Source organism: Choristoneura fumiferana, chromosome 5, assembly GCF_025370935.1.
Source record: "Choristoneura fumiferana chromosome 5, NRCan_CFum_1, whole genome shotgun sequence".
Classification (NCBI taxonomy): domain Eukaryota; kingdom Metazoa; phylum Arthropoda; class Insecta; order Lepidoptera; family Tortricidae; genus Choristoneura; species Choristoneura fumiferana.
Window position 1 is genome coordinate 20,891,795 of NC_133476.1, and position 16,133 is coordinate 20,907,927.

The following is a 16,133-nucleotide window of genomic DNA, read 5'->3' on the forward strand; positions in this document are numbered from 1 at the left end:
TATTTGTTAAGCTCGCACGTGCTTACAAACATGTTTTTCACATAGTTGAAGTTCAATACAGTTGTAAACTGTAATTATTGTCTATAAAGTATGTTAGTCTGACTGGTGTTTATCAACTGTTTTATGAATTTAAGTCACGCGGGCAATTAAGGGTTTAATCAAATAAAACACGCTGAGAGAGTTTTTACCTAACACGAGGATTTTTTTTTCTAATTTATCTGTCAGTTTTGTGAGCAAGGTAGCTAAAATATACCAATGAAATATTAATAAGTAGTTATTTTTCAATAGATTTACGTTTCAAAATAGTGTTCAATAATATTTTATTTACAGGTGACTTTGACAGAGTCGATTTGTGTAGAAATTGTAGGTCCTATTAAATGATATACCTAGTAACAGATAACTCACGTCTTAAATCGAATTTAGCTCGACTGTTTCGGGCTATTTCGTAGCCCTTCTTCATAGGAGCACGCGACAGGCGCACTACGCGCCACCGCTCTGCTCGCGCGACAACCCGTTGTCCGTTACAATATAATTTAATTCATTCATTAATTCAATATGAGTAAGTCTCATGGTAGTTTCATGTTCAAAAATATAGGTCCACATGAAAATCTACATGTTTCGCAAAGACGTACCTCTTTTGTGCGTGTAGTCATACATTACGAAGATTAATGGTTTTAGTACCCACAAAGTAAAATAATTAGTTACTACATAAAGCAGTGCCTTTAAAATTTAAACAACGCAAACGAAAAACTTTTTATTTTGCTACCAAGTCTAAACTTCATTAGAGGAACGGCAACAGTCAGGTGTAAGTTTAGGTAAAAACAAACTTGATATATTACCAGCTTGGTCTAGAAACATTCGGAAATAAAAAAAAACTAGTCGAGATCTAAGTCTCGAAGTTTCTGGGGTCGCTAGAAGAAAACAGTCGGGAAGTTTTTCTATCGCTTCTGCCAGTTGAAGCTCTGGGTATCGATTTGTTTCATCTAGTTCTTTTTTGATCCTTACGTTTTAATCTATAATATGCAGTTCTTGAACAGGTCAGGTTGTTTAGTAGCCTTCTTATTTCATAAAGTTGTAATCTTTTCAGCATGAATCCAATAACGACGCTGTTTACACAAATTTACGAATTGATTATGTCATTTTTAACATGAAACTACCGTGAGACTCTCGTATTAAATATATTGACCCGGATAACTCGCGTCTTAAATCGAGTTTAGCCCGACATGTTACGGGCTAATCCATCGCCGCCGCTCTACACGCATCCACGCACATGTCAGGCTAAACTCGATTTAAGACGTGAGTTATCCGGGTCAATATATTTAATATTTTTCATGTCATTTAAAAATACGCAATTTACGTATACTTTAAATTTTGGTGTCATACAATGTACCGACATTAAAAATGAAAAAAATCTGAATGGAATGTTTCTAAATAGTTGTCTGGGAGAGATCGCTTTTAAGTGATGAGACAGCCTGTTGTCTACCCTGCATTTTGTCTTTGTAACTACTATGTAGAATTACTTTACTGATTTCTGGAGCTCAATATTTTTATATTTTTTTTTACACAGAAAGGCTTATGTTTGACTACAATCACGCCTGCTGGTAAGCGAAGGTGTGGATTAAGATATTTTTTATATAAGAGGGGGCAAACGAGCAGACGGGTCACCTGATGGAGAGCGATCACCGTCGCCCATCGACACCCCCAACACGAGGGGAATCATAGGTGCGTTGCCGACCCTTTTAGGAATTGGTAGGCTCGTTTTTTACAGATCCCTAAGTTGTAACGCTCCGGGAATGTTGCCGCAGTAAGATGATTCCAGATGATTTAAGATGGAGCACGCTTGTCTATAAATGCCCATTCATCCTAGAGTTGAAGACGGCCAGATTGTAGCGATCAGGGAACACAGAAGCCGGCAAAGCATTCCACTCCTTAGCTGTCCGCATAATAAAGGACGAGCGAAAACGCAATATTGTACTTATTGCATTAAAATTACAGGGACAGATGTAGTTACGAGTATTAATCGCCATCAGGTGACCCGCCTGCTCGTTTCCCCCTATAATTTAAAAAAAAAACCGGTCAAGAGCGTGTTGGACATGCCCAAGATAGGGTTCCGTAGCCATTACGAAACAATCAAGTAATATTTTTCTAAGGATTTCGTATTGTGTACGGAATCTTCCAAGTTTAGGTATATTTTATACCTTAGGCTGCTATTTACTCTTAAACTACTATTAATTCTCAAGCAATCTTAGCCGTTGTAATTTTCCTTGTAAATTAGATACTTTACCATTTTGATTTTTTTTCCCGCCCAGTTTCGAATTTAGAGAGGGGGGGGGACGCTTGATTTTAGTGAAAATTTGCTCTTTAAAGGTTCAATATTTGGCAAACAGATCACTATATCGAAAAATCGTCTTGGTAACCCCCCAAAGACCTATTCAACGATACTATAGGGTTCGTCGGTAGACAAAAAAAACCACCCCCACTTTAAGTCTATGGGAGGTACCCTAAATAATTTTTTTTCGGCATGACTGATATGTATATTCATGCCAAATTACAGCTTTCTACTACTAACGGTCTCTGAGTTTAGCCGCGGTCAGACAGACAGACGGACAGACATGGCGTAACTATAAGGGTTTCTAGTTGACTACGGAACCCTTAAAATTGTTTTACTATTACAAAGAACCTCGTGATATCAGTATTCGAATAGAATTCTCCCGAAGAAACGTCTATATTTCTTCAATTCACCCACAAAACGTCTATCTTCACGCCTTTTCGCGTATCTCCGTAGAATCAAGCATAAAGTGATGCTTCGTTTGCATTGAATGGCGGTTCTTTTGATGCAGACCCTTCATTGATGTTCGGGGACAAATGCCACTGAACGGGTTCCACTCCCAGGTGCGTCCCTCGCTCGTTCGAACATGTTGGGATTAAATTCTGTGGCGAGTTGGTACAGGAAATCGATTTATTTTTTATCTGTGGTATTTTAAAATGTTAAGGAGATAAGTAAGCCAAGTGCCTTATGCCAAGCGTTTTTTTTAATGATCGCACCTTTATGCTTCAGTCAAGTTGCGTGCCAAAATTATAGATTAGTTGTTAGTTGCTGCAAGTAAGACGATTAGATTTCTCATTAGCAAGTCAAGTGTCAGTTATATATACGTTCCACTGGAGGGCAGGGTCTCTTAGGATGAGAGGGTTTGGGCTGTAGTACCCACGGGGCCCCAATGCAGATAGAAAACTTCACACACACCAATGAACTGTTCACTGGTGTATGCTGGTTTCGTCACCGTTTGCCTTCACCAAAACACAAAAGTTTACACAAAAGTACCTACCTACATAATATGTACATGTCGCGCGCCCCCAACCGGGTCTTAGTCCGGGTCCGGGTCTTAATGGTCGGTATTCATCATCCCAGCCCTTATATGTCCCACAGCTGGGCACAGGCCTCCTCTGAGAATGAGAGGGCTTGGGTGCCGTAGTTGCCACGCGAGCCCAGCGCACATATAAATCATCTTACACACCAATAAATTGCTTCGTAGGTTTGTGCAGTATTCTTCACGATTTTTTCTGTCACTATAAAGCTCGTGGTAAATTTTGAATGTAATTTCGAACATGAATTTCGAAAACTCAGAGATACGAGCTCAGGTTTGAACTTATCCTCTACTTGAAAGGCCATAGGTTAAACCAAGCCGCCACGGCTTTTCAGTGATTAATATCACAATCAAAATGAGCGCAATTTGTTCAAATAACTATCATCATCATCATGTCAGCCGAAAGACGTCCACTGCTGGACATAGGCCTCCCCCAAGGCTCTCCACTCAGACCAGTCTTTTGCTTTCCGCATCCACCGCGATCCCGCGATCTTAACCAAGTCGTCGCTCCATCTTGTTGGAGGCCTACCGACAGCTCGTCTCCCGGTCCGCGGACGCCATTCGAGAACCTTCTGGCCCCATCGGCCATCAGTCCTGCGAGCAATGTGCCCCGCCCACTGCCACTTTAGTTTCGCAATTCTTCGGGCTATGTCGGTAACCTTAGTTCTACTGCGGAAATAACTATACGAGAAGTTAACTCTATCTTCGTAGTTGTTAAGCTCAGTATAAAGCGAATGAGTTTGATATGATTTATCGACCGCTGCAACATTATGGAGCTTGCACGATTTTTATTACACAACTAAGGCACTTGTCCCACCGCCGACGATGAGCGAGAAGCGAGCAGAGCGAGTAACTAGAAATGAGTGGGCGAGCAGTGAAAAGCGAGTGTTCGAGCACGACGGGCGATTACTCGCTCCACTCGCTCGAGCCGGGCGGCCGCCAAGCTAACAGCGCTGAGCGAGTATCGCTGAGCTAGTTTTATTGCTCAGCGAGTTTTATAGCTCTTGTCGCTGCCACAAAAGATGTAAGAGCGAGTTCTCGCCGGCAGTGTTAACCGCCAGCGATCAACTATTAATATATGTCTCTTTTACTCACACAGGATCTTATATCTTTTGTTCGTTTCTTGAGCGAGAAAATAGTCGATAGCCAATCGTTTCTTCGCCGGCGGTGAGACAACTGCCTAAACAAGGATTTATGATATTGAAAAGTAAAGGCATGTACCTACTAACCTAACTTGCACCACACATAACAAGCTTTAGTAGACCGACGGGTCCACGGAACCCTGTGATATCGCCCGTTCGCCGGCGCCGATAGCGTTTGTGGCCGCCATTTAGCCCTTACAGCATTTGGGCAGGATTAGTGGCCGTGGTCGACAGGTGAGGATCCAATAGTTTGCGAAATTGTCGAATGTATAGGTGATTACGGGAACAAAATCAATGGGTATTTATAAGCATTTTCAGTTAAGTTTCAAAATAAATACAGGTGATATTAAATTGTGTGGTCAGTATTAACCTAAACTAAAAATGTACACTTTAAAGCTTTTTTTGACGGTAGATACTTGTTTATTACACTATCGTAAAGCCAAGTTTAGACTTGCAAGAAAAATCGCGCAAATTGCATTACATTCCGGCGCTCGATTGACCACTACAAACTCGTTGGCTTTACGGCCTCGCAATGTAATGCAACTTGCGATTTCAATACAAATTCTTATAACTGACATTTATGTAAATTATAATGTAATGATGTATTGATTGAATAAATAAACTAAACTAAACTAAACTTGCACGGTTTTTCTTGCAAGTCTAAACTCGGCTTTAGAGTCCCTTGCAAAAACTTAATTTACGGATTTAAAGCGGTCATTACTGACTTATATGATTTGCTTCTATTATACTATTGTACTATACCTACATAAGTTCTAAGTTTATGTTATAACTAGATGAAAGTATAGTTTATTTAGATACCTTAATTTTATTACAAGTGTTAGTAATATGTAAACCTCTTACTAAAAATTATATGAGGTCTGTGATGAGGTTAACATAGCATATAGTTATAAAATAGCATGTAGTATACATGTATAGTTAATTAATGTTAATAACAACTACTAACTAACTTGTCTCTGTGGTTGGTCGGTCTAAGCGCAAAGGTTATTTAATATAGTCGAGCGAAGACTTAAACCTAAACCTCTTTTCCAGTTAATGTTAAACAAAATATCCCCAATCTCGTCTCGCCTCTTGTGTCGCACTATAAAACAAAATGGCGTCATCAAATAAAGCGGGGATGAACTAGAACGACGAAGAGATCACGGAATTGAAATTAGCGAAAAGATCGAATGCCCATAACGCGGTAATTATGTAAATAGGGCGATAAAATGCGATTTTATCTTCTGTCGTGCGATTGAAATGTCAGATTTTATCGCAGCAAAAGTGGAAAATTAAATAAATGACCGCATTTGCATTTAAAGGGGTAGTAATTTTTGCACGCTTACACGATACAGGAACCCGTGCTTTACTTTTGGATATTACATTCATTTGTTTTATATTTCAACAATCGATAAATGCTGCCTAAATGTTTACATGCTTAGGCTGAAGCAGAATGTTTTGGACATAAAATATTTAATTTACCACCTTACATTGTAAAAGACTACATTCTTGTAAACAAATACATGATTTATGATAGGAAAAGTGGGTGATGGAAGCGTAGGGGAAGGGTTGGGGGGGTGAAAGCAGATAGTATGATATTTCACATTTCTGCTATCGCTGTCTTTTTCAGACACGTTGGGCAGCACTTGGTATGCGGTGGTGCGTAATGCGCGTGTTACTGCAGCCGCCGAGTCGCGTTGCTCCTAAGAAGAACGGCTACGAATTAGCCCTAAACATGTCGAGGTAAACTCGATTTAAAACGTGAGTTATCCGGTAAAACATCATAGAGATACAAATTTTCTGACATTCGGTGTAAGTAATGTAATGTAAAAATTAATACCATCCAAAGTGAATTTTGTCAAAATGTATCTAATTGTGCTAAAAATATTATCAAGAAAATCTATTTTCGTTCTAAATTAATTAAACCGGAATGGAATATTGCCAATTATAAATTAGGAGCAATATAAAGTACGCTAAAGTGAATGTCGTCTAAATAAAGGCCATAACTTAATAATGTAGGTGTAACTGAATAACAGTAAATCAAATAGACTCTAACCCCAAACACATTATTTACACCTACACTTTTCCGCTTGCAGGCGATTTTGAACAAATTTTTGACGATAAATTATTTACAAGAGATGTGTTTAGTAGAAATAAGAAACCTGAGATATTATGTATGCATAGGAAAAATTCGTGTCTAGATTCCTGTCCAGCGGTGGTGTAGGGGTTATAACGCGCAGCACGGATTGCTGAGGACCTGGGTTCGATTCCCAGCGCTGGTCTCTTTTTCTGGTTTTTCTGTGCATCCATAGCCGATTTAAAGGTTAAAAAAATCTATTTAGGTAAATTAAAGCAGACAGTGCTGAAAATTTTCATATCAATTTAACATTTTCTTATCAATGTGATAAGTAGTTGAATTTCGATGAAATTGAAATATCCTACCTATCTATTAAATCCTTCTTTTAAATCTTACTTTAAAATATGTGTAAAATTAGATTAGGAACCCCTCTCAATTTTCTTGAAATATTTTCAAAATTCACTCAGCAAAAGCACGCAACGTGGCCATCATGCCAAAAACTTATTCTAACTTTACTAGATTCCTGTTTTTTCAATAATTCATTGTCACGTCTACCAAAACACGTCCACTGCCTGGATATATGCCCAAAGAACGCTCATGCGATTTGATTCAGTTCATCAGTCTTCTTTGTGAAGGGTCGACCCTTGCTGCGTTTACCGATACGTGGCTGCCGCCCAAGAAAGCCTTTGGCCCTAAATCATTATTTGACAATAAAAATAGTAGATTATTGTCGTGGCCTGGAAGTAGGCAATTGCTGGCTGAGTATGAGTATTAAACGGACGAGCTTGCGAGTCCGTTTAACTAATACGAAGCCAGCAATTGCTATTCCAGCCGAGACTAATATAAAGCTTTTCTCAAAAATGGTGAATAATTCTGAAATAGAATAAACTTTTTCTCAAAATACCTATATTATAACATTTAATTTTATTACAATATTTTTCTTATGCTTTCCCCTCTTTTTTCATTAAAAATAAACTGCAGTTGTATTTTTCCACCGAAAACACCACAAGCTATTTCAGACCCAATAGAAAAAGTCCGGAGTTCCAACAAAATATCTGATACCGGCCATTAGACTTGGCTGTATACGACTTGTGCCAACATTTCCATGGCCTTTTTAACTTAAAAAAAAAATGTGACTGATTGCACGCGCGCTAATTCATTATTGTCGAGCTAGCGCGCCTGCAATATTTTTAACTTTTTAATTTTTCGCTGACCATAAACTATGCACTTCACCTTCTGATATGTAAAGAATAATGTCAACTTTTACGGACAAAACTTTGCTCATTCATCGCCGGCATACAAGGCATATGTCAAACGTTTCACCTGTTCGTTTCGTTTATTCATTCATTATGCTGTCAGTACAGATGTTTCATGCAAGTATTGTGCAGAATGATTGAATGCACTTAATTATTGTCATCATCAATAAAAGCGTGGTACAACAACGGCACTGATAAAACCGAGCAGGTATTTATTTTAAATTGTATGCCTGTTCATTACTTTCATTGTAAATTTATATTAGTCATCGAGAAATGTAGGTTTACTCGTATTTGCATATAATTTTAGGAGAGCCAATGAAAAATTTACGATAAAGTGGGCGAAACATAATATCACAAAGGGTTTTTTTAATAGTTAAATATTAACGATATTGTTCTCACCTAAACGTCGGTAAAAATAAAATACGTTTAAAAATAAAAGCACGGTTCATAATTTTATTCAAAGTACAGATTGAAAATAAAGGCAACAAAGCGTTTTTTCACCAAAAAAACACCGTACACGAAGTTTCGCATAAAAAACACTTAACCCCAGGCGGGCTTCGATTCGCGCGCAAACCGCGGCGCCATGTTTTTGCGAGTGACGTCATTGCCACCGGCCGATTGAAAAACAATACAGCTCAATAAACTCGCGCGTGTTATTTAAACTGATTTAAACTGAAGGGAGGTAAGAGATTTGACCCTCAGCCTTTAGAACGTATAACGGAACTTAACTTTAACTTAATATTAAGAAGAGATCGCTTTTAAGTGATAAGACCGCCTATTGTCTACCCAGCATTTTGTCTTTGTGTAAATTTAGGTATTGTACTGATTTGTGGTATTCAGTATAGACTATATTTTTATTGTATTTGTATAACATTTTAAACTATCCAAAAAAATATCTATTTACTTATAAATATAATAAAATATTATTTGATTATTTTTATTAGCGGAACGATACTCAATATTTTTTTAGCGACGATGGGACGGCAGGAAACGTGGTGCAATTGATGGTACACTCGGCGCATAAAGCTGAGAGAAACTTTTTCGTTTTGAGAAGTGGGTTAAGGGGCTACTTGAGGTTTTCATCGATTTTTGACAAGTTTTGAATTGTATCTCCTACTTTTGCACTACAGATAGAATTATAAATCAAACGGCTACCGGTTCTTCAATCTTTTATCTCCATTTTTGTCTACCGAATTTTGAAAAAAAAAAACTTAATTTTATATGATTTTTTAAACGTTGTCAACAAAACACTTATTTCGTATCTCTATTGACGTGAAGGATCTAACATACGAAATCTACATAATAATATTTTTGGATTCGTCTTTGACGTCTCTAAAAACATGTCCAGGGTTTTCGTTTGAAACTAATTAACACAAAAGTTATGGCCAGAAAACCAGTTTTTTGGCCTAAAATTCTTCAACTTTAATGCCACATCTCGAAGAAGAACTTTAAAGCCATTGTTGTTGATATAATAAGCTACAAAAAACATTAGAAAACTAAGGAATTTAGATCGAAGGTGATTGGGGCATGGGATCCCCTTAAATTCAACGAACAAGATTCAACATAACAAACATATGTACAAAAACGAGTCCAAATAAAATTATAAAACACACTCACTGGTGGGACGATGGGACATATTACAGGCCACATAAAAACAATTGGCCAAAGTCTGGTGTTCATTTGATCGGTGATCTTTTTATATTCGGGTAATGAACACACGGGTTACCTTACTTTGTAGTATTACTTATTATGTTCCTTAGCATATTTTCGACGATATGTATTCATGAATACTTCTACTTCTAACTAATAACCGTACATCACATCCAACCCTGTGTATTCCACGTGCCAGGGGCACACCGCACGGACGCATTTAGTCATCTTATAATTTTCCCCTTAAGCATTTCTCTTACGAACTCGCCCCAAGGCAGGATATCGTATAATTCTCGCGGTCCTAAAGGAGTAGGTGAGAGGTAATTTACGGCCTTCCTCAACGGTAATACCCGAGAACTTGCCCACAGACGTTGAGGAAATAATAAATAAAATGACGTGAAATATTATTACCGGTTTGAGTTTTTTACACGGGGAAAATGTCAGGGTTTGGTTTGGGTGAAGGTTTGTGATGGCATTTAAGACATGAAACCATTGAAACATAAAAAAATAACCTCCGTTTCGCATTGATTTCAATCACGGAGTAGAAAATACAAGAGAAAATGACAAAAACTTTTTACAAACTTTGTTTTGTGGCAGTATGTAGACGAGCAAGCTTTGATAGTTACTCGTAATTTTTAGACTTAGAAAAGTCTAAGCTAGATCGACTGGTCGTCCCCGAAAGCCACTAAATAACAAAATTCCGTCAAAATATAAAGTTTTTGGTAAAAAAAAACATTTTTAATACAAGCTTTTTTTTGCTGACTGTACTTGTTCTGTCACCCAAACTACATTTGCATGTTAAATTTCAAGTCGATGCCATTAACCATTGAAGAGTTCCGTCCTGTGGAGACGATCCTGGCCGGACTACCAGGATATCACTACCAGATTATTGTATTGTCACACAATTTACATATGTATACCAAATTTCAAGTCGTTCCAACTACTGGAAGTTGGTCGAATTTAACTTGCAAGATTTGATTACAGACAGATAAACAGACAGACAGACAGGTGAAACTAAATAAAAGCTTGTAAAAATGAAACATGCCGATGCAGAATGTCTACAACCAGCCATGGGGGGTATTATCAAGTCAATCGCCACACTTAGAGTTACGTCGACGGCCCTCGACGCAAATCAATTCGGCACTTATTCGATTGTGCCGCACACGACAAAGCACGATTTCCTACGATTTTCCGACTCGGTTCAAATTCTGTACCATGTCGGAAAACTCGACGGATGCAGTTGTTTAAGTGAGGTCCTGTGTCAATTATTTCCGAGACGATTGTCTGCTTACTGTGCTGCACAGCAGAATGTTGGAGTTCGCGAGATAACAAGTATGAGTAAATTGAGCTGAGTAAATCTTTGAACATTGTTTTGGGATTCTAGTTACAAAGAACAGTATACATAAAAATCAACAGCAATTGATAAATGACAGTTTTCATTTGAAAAGCAAATTGACGTAACAATTTTCAATGATTCACGATTAATTGCATTGGACTTGCGCTGTCATCGTTCATCCACTATTAGGTACCTGTATTATTTCAGTTTCTAGATTTTTTTACATAACAACCCTTAGATACTGGTAAAATAGTTGTCTGATGGACAGAGCCACAGCTTAAAAAAAACGAATAACATCAGTATTATTATTTACTGAGCTTTCGATATTCAGACGCGTCTACCAGCGATACTATCACGGGACGACTAATGAAATTGAGGGTAAATGTTAATCTGTAATCAGTAATTTGTTTGCTCAAACGTGGCACAAATTAATAAATGGCATGGCTTACAGACAATTTAAAGAACTTAAACCATCATAACTCATTGCAGGTTGTGATAGATAAAAAAAAACTTTAGCTTGCACCTGCTTTACGTATCTGACAAACTTGTCAACTTAAAATATTTCGCCTTTTTCCCATTTGGCCCCGCTAGCCAACTAAAGCTTGCGTTCTACACGCCGCCGGCGACAACTTCATTAAAACAGGCAAAGCGTGTCAGCGCACGAAAACCGGTGGGTACTGGCTTTGTGTGCCAATCAAATTTAGAGTCCCGTAGCCTTTGAGAGAGCCGGAGAATTTAAAAAAAATCTTTCGAAACGTCAGTGAAAAACGTGTGTGAGATTTAAGGCTACAAATGTACCGCGTGGTGGACTGTTGGAATATCTTGTCATCAATAAGCACATGGGCGACGGAGCTTTGTTCTGGTGTTCTTTTTTTGCACAATCTCAAAAACACGCGTTTTCTAAAGATAAAACAAAGATAGAACGATTTGGTCACTCCTAAAGTCCCCATATACATATTATAGTAATATCGAAATTGTTAGAACTGTTTCTAAAATCTTTGAAAACAATAAATTTAGAAAACCGGATTAATTAATTAGAAAACCTTTTATTCGGCAAGTATTGCCTGCAAGGTTGCCTGGAAGAGATCGCTCTTAAGCGATAAGGCCGCCTATTGCTCACCTTGTAATTTTTTTTTCTTCTCTGTGTATCTGTTTTCTGTATGTCTGGTGTACAATAAAGTGTCTTTGTATTGTATTGTATTGTATTTGTTGTGCCAGTGCCCGCGCCATAAACGAATTCTTTGCATGTTACATAATTCAAATATTTTGTTTTTATTATTAGCCGAAAGATAAATATAAGTGTTACATAGATTTTAAGTGAAATATTCCATTTTATGTTATTTTGTACCGAAATTAATTCAATAAATTTATTATTATTATAATTGTTAAACAAAGGCCCTCCTCAGAATGCCATAATGAACCACAGCTCACCAGTTGTGGTAATTTGTCGTTAATACATGTAGTTACCCGAAACTTTCGCGATGTCAGTCCACTTAGTGGGTTGCCAACGCTACGTCTTTTGTATCACAATCAATTTCAACATGCCTATTTTGAACGCCGGCATTCGCACCAGTCAGTCAACGGAACTCTCCACTATTCTTCGCTGTTTACGCCCCGTTTGTTTAAAAATGGAATGTTACAGCGCGTTTGTCGTCGCGTCATGTGTTTCCACCCTTAGATTCAGCTGTGAATGAATTTTAAACCAACACGAGTGGGAACGGACATGTGCTATTTTCTGGTATACGCAGGAAATTCTGTTAGTGCTCTGTATTTTCAGGGTTCCGTACCTCAAAAGAAAAAAAAACAACCTTTATAGGAGCACTCGCGTGTGTTTTGTATTTTGCCTCTCATAGCCAAATTTCTCCGAAAATTACTGAAAATTGGTGTTACCCGAAGCTAGTGGACTTCGAAAAAGTAAAATCCTTTTCAGAACAGGTCAATAGAGTTGTGTGGTTCTTAAGGTTCACTTTGTCTCAAAAGATTTCTGTATCGTAATGACAGCCGTGTTCATAATAGAATCCACCTATGGTTTTTGAACGCATAATTGAGGATTTACTATAACAGACCCATATGGGTGTAGATAAAGTTACGAATGCAGTATACTCGAAGGATTCACATTGTAACAACTCATAAAATGCATGTCAATTCATTAATAGCATCAGCTACCTAATTTACGCCAATAATTATCATGTTTTTTTGAGACAAGGAGTAAACCAAATTTTATTATTAAATTAGAAAAAAAAAATTACGTGATATTTCCTTATCAGATTAATAAAATATATTTCCTCGACATAGTAACTGTTACAAATGACATCATACGGTAAAATGGAACTAGCACACCATACAAAAAAGATCTTGCGCAGATTTAATAAATATCACGAAGCAATAAATATCGTATTTCTGGACGAAAAAACAAAAGAATGCTTCGAGTTAGAAGGTTTTTGAACGAATCCATATAACACATGTCTCGATAATGTCACAGTATTCCAGAAAATAAGCAGTAAGTAAGTACTCGAATATGACATAAAAAAATGAATACCTAATTATTTTTTACTAATAAACTAGTCATAAATGTACCTACCTATTAAATACCTACCACTACTATGATGCGTTATCACCTTGTGTTAGGTAACTACTACGAAATATGTAGCTCCGTTCTTTACATCCTAGATTGAACATCCTCCTGAAGTCCTAACTACAAATCATACAAACAGGAATTATAAAAAGTGGTTCATAATTTCGAAAATACAAACTGAAATATAGATGCACAGAAAAACCAGAAAAATAGACCAGCGCTGGGAATCGAAACCAGGTCCTCGGCATTCCGTGCCACGTGCTATACCGCTACATCACCACTGGACAGTGGTATATGGGTTTTACGGGATGACCGTAAAAGTAACAAAATTTGGAGTTCAAATAAAAAATACAAAAAGAGTCCAAAAACCAATCATGCTTCATAATTATTATGCTTTACAGTTGAATGTTTAACACGAATTTATCTTTAAATTTTTGAGAACAAGTCTCAACAAAGTATCTAAATTAATTAAATTTCTGGTGCAAAGATTGTCTATCGCAGTTCAACGCGGCAACGCGTGTACCTTTGCACCAGGTATGACGCGGGGCGGTTTATTTGACTGATTATGTATTTGTCTGACCTTTGTGTATTTGTTTTAATTTTAATAACTTGACATGTAAAATGTATGTTAAAAATAAAGTTGTATTAAAAAATAAAAGTAACGCTTATAATAAATTAAATTTAAATACTAACGACGGCTACAATGGCTATCAAGTATTTATTTATATACGATAGTATGAAAGTTCCAGTCAGATTGGCAAGAGCTGGCCAAGAGTAGAGACGAGTGGAATAAGAAAGGGGAGGCTTTTGCCCTGCAGTGGGACACATTAGAAGCTATTAAAAAAAAATATGAAAAGTTGTACAACATAATACAATTTTTGGCTCAAAGTCTACAAGAAGGTACACGCTAATTAAAAGGTATGACAATGGTACGCAAACAAGACTTGTATCTGACTATATACTCGTACTGCCTGCTTAAAGTAAAAAGCGGTATCTTGAGAAAAACGATTTTGTTATTTATACCATTGTATAGTTTAAGACAATAAGTATGCATAAGATAGTGTAAATAACATGTTCTGAGACTGATATTTTAAAGCGTATATAGAAAAAATACACTAACGTTTACTGTTGCACTAACTGTGTACTGTCGTGCACTGTCGGATATCGCGTTCCTGGGGATCATAATATCCTTCCCGAATACGGGCCTGGATATGGCTCCGGGAGTAATTCGCCGAATAATCTATGGACTTTTTTGCCAATATTTCTATACGTGATAATACATTGTTTTCATACGCTTCAGCAGTGTTGGATGCTGAAATACTTTTGTTGCTAGTGTTGCACTTTAGTCTACTCGTGACCACGGCCACAGTAATGTGGTCGAAACGTCGAGGTAAATATTATCCGTGTGTTTAATGCAGACATATAAGAAGTTTCACTTCGGAATGAAAGATAATAAGCTGGAAACTCGCATACAGCTTCGTTTCGGTGTCCTAAAAGCTGTCTCAAAAGTATCATAAAATCTCGTGTCTGAATCCTTAGTTATTAAAGGTCATAAAAGCCAGTTTTAAACGCGATTATCTCGGTGTCTATAGCTCCTGTGATGTTGGCACTCACTATAAAAATTGTAGGGCATAAAATTAACGACAAATATTGTTTCGAAAAAATTTCATACGCCCATCCGTTTTGGAAATAGAGGGAAGAGAGCTCAAACTCATCGGGGCTAGGTCGTTTTATTACTGAGATTCTGTGGTCACCTTCATAAGGAGGTAAGATATAACAGAGATAAAAAAGGAGGTAAAATGAACTGGGAATCTGTTGAGTTTGGAATCTATAGTTGGAATTTGTTGAGTTGGAAAACCGTTGAGATGGGAATCTATTAAGTTGAGATTCTGTAGAGTTGAGAATCTGATCAGTAGGGAATCTTTAAGAAAATATCTGCAGAATTGGGAACAAGACATTTTTAGTGTAGTTTAATACCTATAAATAAATGAAAGCACTCACGTGTTAAGCTCAAGGTCCAGTCTGAACTTGTGGTTGAAAGCTTTGATGAGAAGCGATGTCCGGTGAAAGTGTTTGCCAGTCTGAAACAAAGACAATGGTTATTTTAAACTGTTTAATGGTGACAAAGTTTTGTGAACACTTCTTGTAACAATAATTACAAAAAAAGCTCTATAAATGTACTTTACAAGTCAATGGAAGCTATTCTCACTCATAACTAAATAAATAAATAGATATCATGGGACAATTGACACAAATTGACCTAGTTCCATACTAAGCAAAGCTTAAATTATGGATACTACGCAACGGATAACTTAACGGAATATTTATAGATACATACAACATATTAAACGACCAAGACCTACTATATATGTTACTACTATATTATGAACAATAACGTCATAAATCAAGAAAATGTACGTTTTTTTACTGCGTATAATCCATTATCTTAATTTTTATTATCTTTTTAACAAAAAGATTTAGGTCACTAGTGCAGTGCATTGGAGAAATTAATTTTATTTGACCTGTTGAATGTCCATAAAGTTAACCGAAATCAAAAATAATACGTTTTAGATGACGACATAAACTCCTCCAACTAAAATATAGACGACCAGATGGCCTAGTGGTTAGAGAACCTGACTACGAAGCTCGAGGTCCCGGGTTCGATTCCCGCGTCGGGGCAGATATTTGTATGAAAAATACGAATGTTTGTTCTCGGGTCTTGGGTATTTAATATG

The 16,133-nt window shown here is 37.2% G+C and overlaps 1 protein-coding gene across 1 annotated transcript in view; it reads right to left on the reverse strand.

The window, feature by feature from the left end:
- Positions 1–16,133, reverse strand: part of LOC141427743 (disintegrin and metalloproteinase domain-containing protein unc-71-like) — a 477,668-nt gene that overhangs the window by 55,247 nt on the left and 406,288 nt on the right. The window contains exon 7 of the mRNA XM_074087335.1: positions 15,400–15,479. Coding sequence (XP_073943436.1) covers positions 15,400–15,479 — 80 coding nt within the window. The remainder of the gene's footprint in view (positions 1–15,399; positions 15,480–16,133) is intronic.